The sequence below is a fragment of the Periplaneta americana genome, chromosome 16 (genome assembly GCF_040183065.1).
Source record: "Periplaneta americana isolate PAMFEO1 chromosome 16, P.americana_PAMFEO1_priV1, whole genome shotgun sequence".
Classification (NCBI taxonomy): domain Eukaryota; kingdom Metazoa; phylum Arthropoda; class Insecta; order Blattodea; family Blattidae; genus Periplaneta; species Periplaneta americana.
Window position 1 is genome coordinate 166,762,791 of NC_091132.1, and position 17,232 is coordinate 166,780,022.

The 17,232-nt window shown below is 33.9% G+C and overlaps 1 protein-coding gene across 10 annotated transcripts in view; it reads right to left on the bottom strand.

Annotated features, from left to right (window-relative positions):
• The window catches only part of LOC138691804 (zinc finger protein 664-like), a 113,184-nt gene that overhangs the window by 66,596 nt on the left and 29,356 nt on the right, over window positions 1–17,232 (bottom strand). For 2 of the 10 annotated variants that reach the window (XM_069814246.1, XM_069814245.1), the window contains exon 2: window positions 14,099–16,049. The exons of the other annotated variants lie outside the window; for them this stretch is intronic. In XM_069814246.1, the coding sequence (XP_069670347.1) occupies window positions 14,489–15,547 (1,059 nt within the window). In that variant the 5' untranslated portion in view covers window positions 15,548–16,049 and the 3' untranslated portion in view covers window positions 14,099–14,488. Of the gene's footprint in view, window positions 1–14,098; window positions 16,050–17,232 lie in introns of those variants that run through there. 10 annotated transcript variants of the gene reach the window in all.

Consider the following 17,232-nt stretch of genomic DNA (forward strand, 5'->3'; position numbering starts at 1 on the left):
AAGGGGAACAGAGAGGTAGAACTTAAACTGAGAAGGATTCAATCCAGCATCAGAACTGAAATCCGGTGTGGATTAGTGGATAAGCGTCAGCACGTAGAGCTGAAAACCCGGGTTCGAGTGCCGGTGCCAGAGAGAATTTTTCTCCAATCTACTCATTCTTCACCATATGGTAATGCAGAATTAAAATATGTACTTTGGTACATCATAGTAAGTACTATTACGCTTTTCCCATAGCAAAAACTCATAAGCACTGAGCTTTTTCTAAAAATGTTAAAATCAGGTAAAACAGATACTGAAATTAATTCAATGTTTTAATTTCGGAGAGCTAACATGTAATTACTCTTTCATATTCAGGAATCTTCACTTTCTGTAGATGTCTCTTCTGTGATCAGTTACCACCATCTGCGACTCCAAATAGAATTTATTTCTTCACTTAAAAAAACAAACGTGTTTTACTTTTTTTTTGCTATATTTTGTGACTCCATCTCTGCTATCCAAACCATATCAAGTCCAAGATATATACCAAGTTTCGGAAATCAAAAGATTACAAGAAGCAGGCAAAGAAATCAGACTCCAATGGATCTCTTCTCATGTTGGTATCAAAAGAAAAGAGACGGCTGAACTTCTGGTGAAAAGACAGACAAAAATAGTTGACCATCCACAGGAAACAACTCTTTTTTTTGCAGCAAAATCAATAATCATTTCTAGTTTTAGAAAGGAAGGATCAGACAAACTGAGAGAAATTAGCAAAGGGAAGATGTGGGCGAAATTGGTAACGGAAAAAAAACATCATTCTGAAAACATCCCAAAGTGAAGCTCTAGCAGTGTTCCACCTAATTACAGGAGACGTCTGCTTGGCAGAACACATGCATCACTTCAACATTCTGGATCCACCGAACTGTAAGCTGTGCAGAAGAAATATCATCATGAACTGCGACCATCTTAGGAAATGTACTGCACTTCACAAATTCTGGAATGGGACAAATGGACAAACATATTGAGAGGCTAGAAGACTAATGGTTGAGTTCCAATAGTACGGAGCATTAGATTAATAATATAGATTGTCTTTACGTACATACATTCTCCAAAATCTCTTTGCATCGAGAAAGAGGTGATGATAATTTCCATCAATATAGACTGAGGTTCTGGTTGATATGTGCATCTATTATCAGACAATACATCTCACTTCACGATAAGTGTCAGAGAAAAAACAATCATTTATATTTAATTTTCAATTCCATTTATTATATTCCATAGACCTTACATTAGCATTAAAGTTTAAATGTGGTCAAAAGGTGTACAATTTCTTGGCAAGATGAAGTAAGCCCGAGGATTCGCCACAGATTACCTGACATTTGCCTTATGGTTGGGGAAAACCTCGGAAAAAACCCAACCAGGTAATCAGACCAAGTGGGAATCTAACCCAAGCCCAAACGCAGCTCCAATCAACAGGCAATCGAGTCTGCCGACTGAACTATGCTAGTGGCTCTACAAAAAACATAAAGTACATAGCAATCAGATAATTCGATTTAAAATTCTAAACAGTTATTCACCAACTGAGTTACAAAAAAATATGCAATACATAGCAAATAAATTAGTACAATGTAAAAGCGTAAACAATTCAATCAGTTAAGATGTAGAAAAATGAATAATACATAGCAAGCAGATTAATTCAATTTACAAGTATAAACAATTCATCAGTTGAGCAAGGCCTATTGAATAATATTCAATACATAGCTAGAGATTAATATTGAATTTACAAGAATAAACAATTCATCAGATGAGCTAGGCCTATACAGGGTGATTCACGAGGAAAGGTAAATAATTTAGGATGTGAATTCTGAAGTCATTCTCAGTCAAAAAGTTCATATGAATATGGATCTGTTTTCGAACAGTTACGGGCATATGGCTCTTTGACTTCAGGAAAACTTCTGAGATTCCAATGTACTAACTAGCATTTAGATACAGATAACGGACAAATTTAAAGTTTATATTCACATACGCATACATACCTAATATTCTAGATGACGGGGGTCGATGTTTTCGCACATTTTCAAAGGTACCTCCTTCTGCTTCAATGCACTGTTGCGCTCGAGCTGTTCTTTATGCCGCATCCAAAATACGGTCGATTAGCACCTCTCTCGTTTCCCCCTTCCTTTGCTGTACCAAGTCTTTCATCCAACCCCATTGACAGTAAGTACTCTTCGATATGGTACCCTTCTGTTTGGAAAGCGTCGTTCATATTCAGCGATGACACGCAAGGAACTTCCATCACACAAACCATAAACATACACAACATCGGCGTATTCTGTAGTCGAAAATTTATAAGGCATCTTGAAAAACACAACTTAACACTTCCGATAAATGTACCTGTATAACTACTGTACTGTAGGTAGCTGACTGAACTGCTGTGAATTGATAAGCGATAGTGTAGGCTATTTGTGTTATCTGCGGGTTCTCTGTCATTACATCAGACAAGGGAAGGCGAGTGGAAATTTGTAATGCCCCACCACCCACTTTTTCTCTCTTATCTACATCACTCACAATGCAGATTCCAATGTTAAGTTATTCATTGCGAACTTGACCTTGTCTCACGTTTCACGTCAGCAGCATATAGTACCCTCTGATTCACATTAGGCGAGACGTTTTACCAAAAAAATGCATCTAGCTCCGCCATCGTTCAAAAACGGACCTATGTTCATATGAACTTTTTCACTCAAAATGGCCTAAGATATCGTATACTAAATTTTTTACCTTTCCTCGTGAATCATTATGTAGAATAATATTCAATACATAGCAACCAGATTAATATTAAATTTACAAGAATATACAATTCATCAGTTCAGCTGTACAAAAATATGAAACAGATAGTGAGCAGATTAATTCAATTTACAAGCATATTTTAGTCGAATTATCAAAATTGTACAATACATACCAAGTAGATTAATTCAATTTTCAATTATAAACAATTCATCAGTTGTCTAGAAGGTATGACTATGTAGAAATTCGGTTCATTCTGTTCTAAACTTTCCCTCATGGTCCTTCAAAGCTTTAAGATAATTAGACAATGAATTGAAGATCATAATACATGAATAGTGAAACCATTTTTAAATGAACTTAGACTAATAGAGGGTAGATGGAGATCTGATTTATGTATTGTATAAAAATTATTAATGTCTTGATTAGTACTAAATGTATCTTGGTTTTCAATATAAAACATCATTAGGGAAAGAGAAATACTCACAAGGTACAGTCAAGATTTCTAAAATTTTGGAAAATTGTTTTACATCATGTCGTTTTACGCACGTAATTCCTTATCCTTCTTTTGTAAAACAAAATTGTGTTTACCTTCAGACGAGTTGCCCCAGAATATTAATTCAAATTTCATTACAGAATGAAAGTATGCAAAGTATGACATTTTAAGTGTGTTTACATCAGAAATAGATGTTATGTTTTATTTAACGATGCTCGCAACTGCAGAGGTTATATCAGCGTCGCCGGATGTGCCGGAATTTTGTCCCGCAGGAGTTCTTTTACATGCCAGTAAATCTACTGACATGAGCCTGTCGCATTTAAGCACACTTAAATACCAACGACCTGGCCCGGGATCAAACCCGCAACCTTGGGCATAGAAGGCCAGCGCTATACCAACTTGCCAACCAGATCGACTCGAAAATAGGAGATAAGAATGTTAATACATAACAGGCGCAGCTCAATAGGGAGTAATATATTATATTTGTGCCTTCCAGCTAAAGTGATTATCTAACTCTAAACCAAGAAACTTTGTGTTTATAAATTCTTTGAGGTGAGTTACATTTAATCTAATATTGTAGAAAACTGAGCACTATTGTGTGTACTAACTTTGACTAACTGGTTCTATCAACATTAAGTGCTAGTTTATTTGCATGAAATCATTCATTCATTATATTCAGCATTGTATTAGAAGTGTTTATAAAGTGGTCGAATTGCTTACTTGAAATAATCACACTTGTATGATCCGAAAATAAAACTACACGAGATATTTATGGTTCAGGCTAAATCATTAATATATAATGGAAACAATAATGGACCTAAAATTGATCCTTGTGGAACTTCATCTCTAATATTTCTAAATTCTGAATAAGTAAACTTTGTGGCTATTTGGTACGAGGGTCATTTCATAAATATTGCGCAGGTTGCCAGTAATAAAGACTGAGTGATGCAACAAAAGTGAAAATTACGTCAGTTGCAGGTGAAAGCATGATGAAGAGGCACACATGTTTTCTTTCATACATAATGTACTCTGTGTTTAGATAACGAGAGCTAGAAATGGAGCCTACAGTACAGTATATTGGTCTGAAGTGACAATACTATTTCCTCAATATAATTATCCCTTCTCAAAGTTCAATTTATTCAGATACTGTTTTGTTAATTAGGCCACAGAAGATGGTAATATTATGTTAGTCGTACAGAGAACAAAATTCATTACTGTAAAAAATGCTGCTTGAAAGCAACATACAGTATAAGTAGCAAAATTTGATTTGTTATATTGAATTATTTCAATGTTACAATTGCTTGTTTGTTAAAATGTGTATATGATAACGTTATGCAATTTGTGTTCTTTTGTTTTGTGTGTTTTTGGAAAATATAATTTCAATTAATCCTCCACCATAAATGTTGTAATCAAAACCTTGTGCATCTCTTGTTTTTATCATACGGCTCATCCTCCTCCCAACGTTACCTGCACTTAGTTTACATTTTCACCGTGCCTAAACGAGACGCTCTGCTGTAGTACATTTATCTCTCTTTTTGTATATTGGTTCTACTATTGAATATTTGAGTCTTTCTGGGAAAATATGACATTGTAGTGACAAATTGCATAAATAGCTAAACAAAGGAGATATTATTTCAGAACTGGCTTTTAGAACTTTACTTGATATTTCATCATATCCAGAGTATTATTTTTTTTTTTTCTTTTTAGACGTTTTATCACATGCATGATTTCTCCTGCAGTAGTAGGAATAAATTTGAAACCTGGAGATTCAGTATTAAATGCATCTGTTAAGTAGCCAACTGCAGCATGTTCTACACAATTTTTAACATTTCAATTGTTAATAATATTTATATAGAAGTCGTTAAAGTAGTCTGTAATTAAGTTGGATTCTCTAAGTAATTAATTATCATTCATTTTAATATAAGAAATATTGTCATTCTTTGCAAATCAGTAAGTTTCATTTTTAATAATGTCCCAAATAGTTTTAAATCAACTTTCTGAATTTTGTATTTTTCATTCAGCTGCATTTTTTTTTGTCTCTTTTAAACTTTTTAGAAAACTTTACCATATAGTTATTATAATGGTTAAGAAAATGAGGATCAACACTGTTCCTACTCATTAAATTTTTGTAAAACATGGTATTCCAATTCCCTGACTTATTCACATGTTTTCACTTCTGACTTTTTTCACTATCTTGACTTGAAAACATTTATTTAAATAATTCGTAAATGTAGTGAGAAATGCATTAAACCTATTATTATTAATCAATAATAGCGGTACTATATATATTTTCCTAAGATTCACTTTGTAGACTTCAAAGCTATGGTTAGTTTAAGGTGATCATCGTCGGATGCACATCACCGGCAATTTTAAACGCTGACGATGATCATCAGGATGTGGTTCCTTTATCAGTATACATCACTGTCAATTCTCATTTGTTTTGCTGTCATAACCCGATTCAATATTCCTACATGGCCTTCTCTATATATCGAATATTGAACATGTATGTGGCGATGTGCATCCCGAATTTGCTTCAGAAGCAACCTCCAGCGATCTGCATCACATCCAATCATTTATATTGGCGATCATTGCTGTAAAGAAACCGTGTGCATTCATTTTAACTGCTAGCAACTCCAAATTAAAATCACCAGCAATGTGCACCTGGCGATGATTGCCGTAAATAAACCGCAGCTTAACTGACCAACAGATTTACAATTTACGATTTTTTTTTTTAATTTTTCACTGACATCGAAAACACAGTTTGTGCATCATAATCAGGAAATAATACACTGATTAATGGTTCTGTTGAATAGGAATTTAATCTACTTTTATCTATAAAGATATTATCAATGTATGTACAACTTTCCATCTGTAGTCTGGTTGGGAACTTACTGCGTGACTAAGGTTATAAGTTTTAAGAAATGAGTTTAGTTTACTTTTACGTAAGTTTTCTGATAGATACTCTACATTTCTGATCACAAATTCTGTATGTGGTTTGTAAAGTTTTCTCAGTAAACAAACTAAGTTCTTTATAATTGTTTTTAATCTTCCATCAGCACACTATAAATATGTATGATAAAAACTGATATCTTATCACTAACTTGTATCCCACAGATTTCAATACTTTGTTCATCACAGAAACCAGATATATCAGTTTTACTAAGTAACAGATCCTCTCTAATCAAAATACAAATAACATCATAAATAACCATCTAAACAGAGTTGTAATATTTCCAGTTGTTTCATAAGATGTTCACTTATACATAATATAATTATGAGATTATAGTTTTATGATGCTAAAGAAGAGATCAATTCATTAGTTTCTCGTTTTGTTTAACAGAGGAATATTACAACTCTGCTTTTCAACATAGCTACCTGACACTATTAGCAGTAAGATCCGAAAAGTATTCCTTGCCTCTACCATTCAAATGCAGTTCATGTGATATATATTCATACCATCTTATAGGACTTACATCTATCAAACCAATGTGTGATACCCCATGTCTCATCAGAGTCCGTTTAAGCCATATATACACACTCCATACTCTCTTATGAAGGTACGGCTTGTCATACCTACTGAAAAGATTGAGGAACCCCACACTGGTATGGCTGTTCATGTCAAATATGTTGTTGACATCTTTTTCAATAGAATAATTGAAGCGTCGGCTGGAACAACGTTGTAAGTTACTAAATTTTCATTCGGCGTGTTTCCGAGTAATAATGTTGTATGTCATGTTACCTTGCTATACTCTTTGGCTTGCAACTGTCCATCAATGGAGTACGTGAAATTTGTCTCCTCAAAAGTTTGCTATCGTATAAGAACAACATTGTACATGTACACATTTTTGCAGCTCCTGTAAATTTTACCAAATGTAACTTATAACGTTGTTCCAGCCAACGCTTAAATTATAATTGAAAACTGGAAGTGGGAAATGCTGAAAGTACCTTAATTACTTAATTTTAGATTATCCATGGAAACCAATGAAACCAAGGTGGAAACTTGGAAAAAGTTGGCAGTACCTGAAAGACTTCAGATAGATGAGCAACATGGAGAACAATGGATGTGCCAACCATGCCTAGCAGTGTTGGAGAGAATATTGTAACCTGTTTCCTGCTCACCCACAGTATAAAGAAGATACAGTAAAGACAACTAGGCCATTTTGTGGGAACAAATTCTGAGTGTGCATGTCACGAAACTGGGTGTATTATCTGGAACTTCCACCAGATGGTTCTCCATCTATGACAGGACTGGCATAATTTAACATTAACTGAAAAGATTTATTACTCATATTTTAACAATTTGAAAGACATGAGGCAAAGGAATGGCAACATAATCATAATAATAATTACTTCCGTATGTAAACATGTATGTGACGCTAAATTTAAAGTCACTGGTAGATGCTTATGTTGGTAACGTAGTATTGAATCATTAGCTACATAGATCACGACATTCGTTTCGATGAAGTTACGACGTCAACAATGGATATAATAAAATTTTGTTGACTACCTAATAACATTATATTAGTGATGGATATTATTTCATACCAGTAACGTTATACTTAGGCCTACATGATTATTCCTATTATTGACGGTAATATTTTGTATAATGATATTGATTTTGGTTTCCAAATTGGAATTAACATACACATTAAAATTTCTAACTGTATCAGTTGAATAGAATGTCTCTAAAGAGGCTACTGTAAGTGAAAGAAAACATAACCTCGGCTACATAATAATTACCCGATTACGTTGGTGTATAGTTACCTCTTGGATCTAGCTATGAAAGACTGATTGAAAATATACAAAAATTGATATGAGCAATGACTCTTGCCCGTGTAGTAACATGCCATAGCTTCAACTCCGTGAGTGCATTATTTCCTGGGTTCGAGGCTTGTAATTAGTATGCATATGAAGGAGTTAAAAAAATGTCAAAATTTACATACATAGCCTAATGATTTTTGCCCATAGTAATAAGCCAACTTTGTAAGGGAATTATTTTCTGAGTTCGACTCTTACAAAATTATAAGACGTAATTAGGGTTTGGTATAGGCTCTCGTGTCTAGCTGTGGAGTTAAGAATTTGTATTACTGACTACAAAAAATTCTTTACTAGAAGGTAAGAAATTGAATTCAAATGTGTTACTGCAATATATCTTTTATGAAAATGGAAGAAGGTAAGAATATTGTAATTGAAACATAGCCTATTACAGCAAAGGAAAAGCGAAAGAAGTTACCGGGATTTAACTGTTGCCAGTTAAGCATTGTCCTCCAAGTGCAGCACTCCATAATGCTTTAAGGATTACGTAGTTATGTGATAGAAGTTGCATTAGATAATTATTACGCCCTCTTTGTATACCTAGGTAGTTAGGCCTACAATTAGTAGCCCACATCGGATATATAGTGAACTTAGTTTTAATTATAACAGGTTACCTCGAATTTTTGTTTATTTATTAAATGTTCCCCTGATGTATGTATTTTACAACATACTGTGATCCAAGATGAAATGCAATGGATATGAAGAAACAGAATAAAACGGTGAGCACTTTGTTAATAGTATGTTTTACTTCAATCATGAACACTGCAATTTGATATGTATTTTGAAAAGAAAAAGTGAATTTTCATTAGACCTACATAATGAGACACAAATATCACTGCAGAACAAAGGAGTAATTACAACAGTTAATACAAAGTTTCATCTGAAAGTTTAGCATGTCTGAACAGCTGATCACTAAAATCAGCTGTTAGCTGTGCCTATACTAGCGACATGGTTGGATTCATTGAGAACTAGACCTCCGTGAGCTTGATTTTAGTACCAACAACATCAAAGGTGCCGACAAGAGTTGTCTCTACTGTAACTTCTCTATACTGTGGCTCATCCTCATGTAATGCACTAGCATTAAGTACATTATATATTGTTTGCCACGTGTTTCTTCAGTGTTTAGTACATTTAGTGCATTATGATGCTGAGGAATTGTAATATCAATTTTTGTGTTTTCTTGTGTTTCCCGATAATGTAATGCAGGTATGCTCAAAATTGTAAAAGCGCCGATTACACGGATGATGCTGCACTGCATAACACACACAGCGTACGGACTGGGCTCCGCAACTACATTGCAGCACCGCCTGTGGCATAGTTCTTAACACTCTTACAAATACGGATAATAAACTGAATTTGAAAAAGGAAAGAATATACACTGTAATATTCAGTTATTGCATTGTATATTATATTTAATAGTTATGATATTATTATTATGATTATTATTATTATTATTATTATTATTATTACTATTATTATTATTATTATTGTTATTATTATTATTATATCATAGATAATGTTATTTTCATATTCCACCATATATTGCGGTCTGTTCAACATGTGCATTGTTTTCTGCTAATAATCGGAAATCTATGCTCATTTGTTAATCAGTATCTATGTTTGGATTTAGCAACTTTCATTCTCTAAAATAATTCTTCGCATACATGTCGAGGCGAAGGTAGCTAACATAGTGGCAGCGAATAAGCTCATCTTGGGATATTTCGTTTTGTTAATTTTTTAATACTTCTATGCTTGTCAAGTCATATTCTCTGCATTTAGTTCTCAATTCTACGTTACTTTGTAAATCAATTAACTCGTCCTGACACTGCACTCTCACGGATTGTACTAAATTTACTATGAAAGGATTAGCAAAAAGATTAATATCACTTTCCATACGTCTAAAATCACTAAATCTGTGTTCTGTGAATTCAAATTTGAGTTGTTCCAGTACACAGATATAATTAACTCTATTTTGTTCATGCACCATACATCTCTTTACAAGTTCACCATCCGTGAAGGGTTTCAGTGCCTTAGCTAATTCCCAACACACTACATAACTTGCTCCTAAACATAGACTCTGAATTGTTCGACTCTCTTCAATGTTTGGCCTTTCATTAAGTGCTTTCAATTCTTGGAACTGTAGTGCCTCTGAAAAATTATTTTATCATAACATGTATTTCTGTTGAAATAAAATCACCACAATAATAATAATAATAATAATAATAATAATAATAATAATAATAATAATAATAATTGTAATATACCTAACAATAGTAATAACAATACAACTACTACTACTACTAAAAATAATAAAAATAATAATAATAATATTAATAATAGTAACAATAATAATAATAACAACAACGTTGGTATATGAATACATATTACAGAAAACAGCTTCCCTGTCACTTCGGCATGTTCTGGATGGCAGAGCATATAATGTCATTTTATGTTGCTCAGTAGTATTCCTGACAGTACTTTACAACATAGTAAACGCTTTACCAAACGCAAAACAATATGGTATATGTCGTTTGCTTACAGAAGGTTTTGACTCTGTCATTGTCCCGCACTGTTCGTGTGTTACTAAGTACTTGAGCTGCCTTCTGCAGCCATCCGTCAGCTTCGAACGAGGAACAGCACGCTCTACTGTACATTCGAAGTTTGTGATTACAGAATGTAATCGCGAGTCAGAGAATGAGCATACCTGATGCAATGTTTTACACTTTCAGCATTTCCCACTTCCTATCTTCAATTGTTATACATGCTATTACCTGGCCTTCTCACTATAACTACATGATCTCTCTTAGCCAATCTTTATCTCAATTTCATATTCTCAACAAAACTTTTGAGGGGTACATCAGGCTTACATACACTACATACCTCAAACTCATCACCCAGTTCCGACTTTAAAAGTGAGGAAATACCTCTTACATGACTACTTCATAAAACCAATACTTTACTCTTACTATTATTAACATGTTCAGTTTTTTATCGATCTTTACTTGTGTCGAAACTGGGTATGAATTATACTGATCAACATTCATTGCTTCAAGAGCAATGAACACTGAACTTATTGGTCAGTTTGACTGATGATCTTCCAAAACTTTCAATTTACTAATTTCATTCTTCACACCATATAAGGATTCCGATTCTATCGCGTTGATCATGTATCACTTTACCATACATACAATTTCAGGATTTTTTTTGCAAAGTTTAACAAACAATGATGGCGATAATGATATCACAACACGACCCATGTAAAACAATATGACAAGTAAATAATATTACCAAGAAACAATAATTACAATTTCACATGTTATTACCGTAGAAAAAAAGACTCCATTTTCTCGTAATGACAACAGGCTACCATCAACACAATTCCACGATATTCCATTCTAAAAGAGAAATAATGCGCTCTTATTTACAGCAGGATATCAAAATAAAATTATATAACATTCCATTCTAAAAAAGAGCCCATCAGTTCTTATTTACAACAGGATATCAGCAACATATCTTTACCACACCGTACGAAAACTACCTATGTACCTGTATATAAAAAAAAAGAATAATATAAATAATGCATACCAATACCCTCAACAAACCAAACCTAACCTCTATCTTCAGAACACAATATAGTAATAAAAAGAGAAAAGCATATAAAGGAACTATATTTCAAATCCTCCAAAAAATAACAATTCTCACTGCAGACCTCTTACAGATTTAAAACCCCAAATTAAATATAAATGAAAAAGAAAACAACGAACAGATTCATATACGAACACATACATATGCAACAAGAAGAATAAAAAGTTTTTCTTCAATAAATAAAATAAACACCTACCAACCGCTATGAATAAATATTAGGTATCCATCAAAACAGAAAAGGAAACCTTCATTGCAATAAACAAATTATGGTACTGCTTTCCGAAACTGAACACTCCACCATTCACTTATCACAGTAAGACAAAAATATTCACTAGAAATTAAACTCCTTTCACCAGAATGAATGCTATACCATTATGATACCCAATTTCTGGGAGGGGGAACCAATATCGTGAAATATGAAAATCCCCAATACAAGTTACCATGGGAGGTTCATAAAAAATGAATCAGAAATCGAATGTGCACTCCTCCTTCGCTCCACACCACTAGGACCAACAAGAAATCCATAACCAACAAAGACTGCAATAAAATCAATTGACCTCAAATATAATAAATAATATAACTTAATCATCATCAAAACACAACCTATACGAGTATATCATATAAACAACAATAATTCCAACCAACAATACAAATTACACACATACCAATCAAATCACCAGAATTCACAGCCATCTAAACAACGTAATAAACCATTGTTATAAAATGCCCAATACCTTTCAACAAACACAAAAAACTAAATACAGTAACCAATGACGTCGAGATTGTGACATTATCCATTCTACAACATGAATTCTCCATAAACTCACTACTGATATCCTATTCACAATTTCTACATTCCTACCTATCATTTCCAACAAAATTATCAAGATCTATATTTATACAATTCCAATGAGAACAGAAACTACATTACTGCAAACCATCACTTGTGATACAATCCTTCTGCAAGTACCACACATTTCAGACTCAGCATCCATAGCATACATTATATAACGCATCTTATTTCCATATTCAAATTCAATTTCACTCAGTTCCAAATCAACACAAAGTCCTTACGTATATTAGTTTTAGGTTATATTTTGTACTCTGATGTCTCACCACACTCTTACTATAATTATGACACGCCACTTTACTGCACTTATATTTTAGTCTTGATGTAACTTCACTATTTATGTAATTATTTAACACAATTTCTTAACCAATAATAATATTTATAATTAAATATGCTATTTAGAATTTGGATCTAGACTGTTTTTAACAAATGCAAACAGTATTTAATATTAGTTAAAATTACTTCAGTAACAATTAAATAATTTAACTTTACAAATAACATGAGAATTAAAATTTAACAACTTATAATTATCCATATAGAGTAATGAATCGACTTTTGCAAAAAGGACACCTGTTACAAATTTAATGTTTCGAGATATTGAAGAAAAACATAATAGCAGATAGGAAACTTAAAATTGGGGCTGGATATTATTGTTACATGAAGTTAGCTACAAATGTGACTAATATATGTTATAATTTACTCATATTATTCCACTGGCCATCCATTAAGTTACAGTTTCCATGAAAAAACCGATTTTGACAAAAATGTAACATATGTCTTTTTTGCAAAATTCGATTCAGTTGTTCGAAGGACACTGACGATAACACTACACCAGTGTTGAAAAGGATCCCATCTATTACCCTTTTTTTTAACACTTTTAACATTTTAATTTAAGAAAATTTTGTTGTTATAATTAGCTAAGAATAACTAAGTTCAAAGAAAATGACCGGGATAGTGAGCAAAGTATTATTTAAGGTTAACTGTTACAATACGGCGCTTTATGATGTAAATGAACATGACTGGAAAATAACTGCTATGAATTTATGATTTATACATCAAATGATTAAAGACTATTTCAATTATCTTTAAATAATATAGTATTATGAGTGAAACTTATAACAAATGTGGCTAAGACAACACATAGCTGATTTATCACAACCTTTTTTCTACATGATTCTGCCAGCAATTCTACGACTTGACACCAAATTTTATTATGCCTAGATATAAATACAAGCTGACGAGAGATCTTCAAGAAGCCATCGTCACCACCATAATAATATTTTCTGTAGCGATATTTCGTCAGCATCTTTATGGTGTACATTCAATTTAAATTATATTTGGTTCTATTTTTTTTTTCTTGTCTTAATCAATTTTGTCTGAAACCTGTTAATATAATTTTTCATTTTAAATTTTATTGCGAGCTATTCTGTGTCGCAGGGCAAACCCAAAATATTGGGTCAGACCAATAAATTAAAAATTAATTAATTTATAACGACTTCTATATATATATATATATATATATATATATATATATATATTACGGTAATTTGCTAGGAGACGTCGTTGCACATAGGCCAGTTTTACACCAATCCTAAACATCTTATTAAATATTGAACAAATTCTGAATTATAACCTAAAATAAGAAACTTTCCCCGACACTTATTCATAATAAGGTGAAACGATCAACGCATCTTGTAGCTATTTTTGGTCCAGGGAAAATACTTCGTTTAACCGTGGTCCAAATGCAACGACGTTTCCTAGCAAATTACCTATTTGTAGATATATAATTTCTCTTTGAGAATTCAAGTTGAAATAGCATGTTATGTTACATTATTATTACTTATTGCGACGATGCACTGAATTCATTGTAATTCCAAATACTAAATATTATCACCTTATCTTATCTTCTGCCACTACTGTAAACTTCAAAAAAACCATTGTGAGACGTAGCTATCTCTCATTTGACATATCAGTAACTGTGGCTGTTTGAGAAATTTATGACACTCGAATACGTATTTTGCGTCTTCATCGTTCGCTATGCCGTATGCAGTACATCTTCTCGTTAGTATCTCGGCGTTGAAGGGTACAAACGCGATAGTGGGCCAGCTCCCATCCAGCAGATCCAGCCTGTTCGTCAGTACAGAAGTCCATTTTAGCATTTCACTGATGTCATCCTTATCTACGTAAGGTATGTCGTCCGTGTCTGCTATGTAGATGCCTTTACTGATCAGCTTGTGCTGGAAGGTGGTCTTACCTAACCCTGATGGTGCGTATATCACGGCGTGTGTATATCTTGTGGCAGCTGTCGCTTTGCAGCGTATCCCCTGCCGCTGTAGTTGCATCCGTGTTTGTGTTGCGCTCGAATTACAGCTGTTCAAGTTGTCACTGTCACGGCCATCTTCTCGTTCTTCGAACACGATGCTATCTTTTGAATCATCGAATGCTACAATACTTTTTGAACAATTATGCCCCGTATACTCGCGATCGATAGTATGTTGCCAGTCCGTCTTCTCCAGGGTCCGGGTTTTCACCTTATTTGCCAATGGGACGTTAGCCGTTATTGGTGGCGTTGACTTTATGCTTCCCATGGCTGTGGAAACTGCCAGGGTCCGCAAGTAATCTGACGATGATATATCCGTGCTGTCTGCCACTCCTAACTCAGTCACATCTTCCTCACTGACAGTGATGATTTCTTCTGGGACGTTTATGATGCAGCTGGATGTGATGAACCCAGGTATGAAAATCATACCCTCCGAAGTCATCTCGCACCGTAGGCAATCTACAGCTGCATATTTGAAGGGTTTGGCTTGCGCTGTTCTCTCCATTTCCTTCTCGCGTAATGCTGCAAGAGTCATCTTATAGACGCGTCGTGCATCTCGAATCGTCATCTGTGAGCGTTTGTCTTTAACTCTGTTCCAGTCACTGTTTTCCGGTTTTTCTCGAAAATTAAGCTTCACTTTCTTATGTGGGCTATCCATATCCATTCTTTACACTACGTACCACACGCTACTTTTTCTTAAAGTACAGATATACAACTCGACTCTGGTTATAATGAATTCCAGATAAGAAAATGCTGACGTAATCAAGAGAATGAAGTTTTACCACCTCCCATACTATCGTACCTAATCAAACGTGTTCTCCGATTGGTTGGTGTTGACGTCACAGGCGGAGTTATGGGAGGGCACTGCCTCCCTCCCCAAATTTTTCTAAACTCTTTTTTTTTCTATTAACATAAGAAAATATTGAATTCAAAAGATTTTTCTTCCTTTTTAAATGATTACGTTTCTGTGCTTAAATTGACGAATTAATGTCTTCAGATCATGTGTCTGGACTATAATATTTATTTTAAATTTCTGAATGTATAAGAATTTCTGTACCTCATTTGAGGAACGGAGCACTGTAATGTTTCTTTTGTAACAGCCTGCACTCACGTGTTAGAAGTCTCCAGGTTTTGAGGCCGCCACTTGGAGAAATATGAATAACATACTGCGAAACAATGCAGAAAAAAAGAAAAGTGATCCTAGTACAATGTGTAAACTTAAAGACGAGAGATTAAGTAAAATAATTAGAATTTACATTTGATATCTTCAGGAAGGTACGCTTCAGATAAAGTTTCTGTTAGCACTGTTATGTAGTGTTATTTATGTATACATGTGTTTGTGTATGACAGGGAAAAACAGGGAGATTGTTTTATGTTACGCCCTATTATAATTTGTAGTAGACCTACAGTTCTAGCCCTATACAACTTGGTCCGAAACATCGTGGATATGGATGTAACACTGTAAGATGAAATATGCCCCCCCCCCCCGAAAATACTTTTATTAAATGATCATATTCCGATATACTGTACCACTGTCAGTAACTGGGGGGGGGGGGAGGGGAATAAGGTAAATAATGTCCCCCATAACCTTATTATATCGGGATTATATGGTTTTTCTTTGCCCCCCCCCCCCCCGCCCAAGGAAACTGTGCTGTCTCCGCCTATGGTTGACGTAAACACTAGAAATTAATTCGCAATTCCTTATCGAGATGTTGATCGTTTATGATAATTTAGACAGAAGATAAATATGTTACAATCATGAATCGAGATTAGTCATACATTCAGAATACAGATATGAATTATCACAAATCGATTCTCACATAATTATGCCGTGTCTCAAAGCTACATTTGAAACTGAAGTGAACTAGACTGTTGACTAAATAGCCGGATGTGACATTAGAAGTTATGATCTTAAACTACATAGCGCATAGCTCTAAAGTCTGTAGTAGCTAGTAAACAAAAACGCTTGTTTCATTGAGGACTTACAGACTAAACAAACATGGATACCTCATTAGCAATTGAGATTATGAAATCTGAAGATGCTTTGGAAATAAAATGTCAGTTCAATGTAGAATAACACGTTAACTTGGAACATTGACACTGTTAGCGCCTGCTTCACATTTTTTTTAAATATTGCAATATTTCAGGCCCTTATCTTTATCACATACCGGTATTTCGATTGTTGATAGCGAAACGTAATTTTCATAGATACAATATATCTGTTACATTTCTAAATTTTTCTACCTTTCTTTCTAGGGTCTGAGGAAACTACCATTCAGTTCATAAACACGAGAATTAAGTTTCATGAACTATTCACTGGGAAACTTTGTAATTGCAGAATTAAAATTT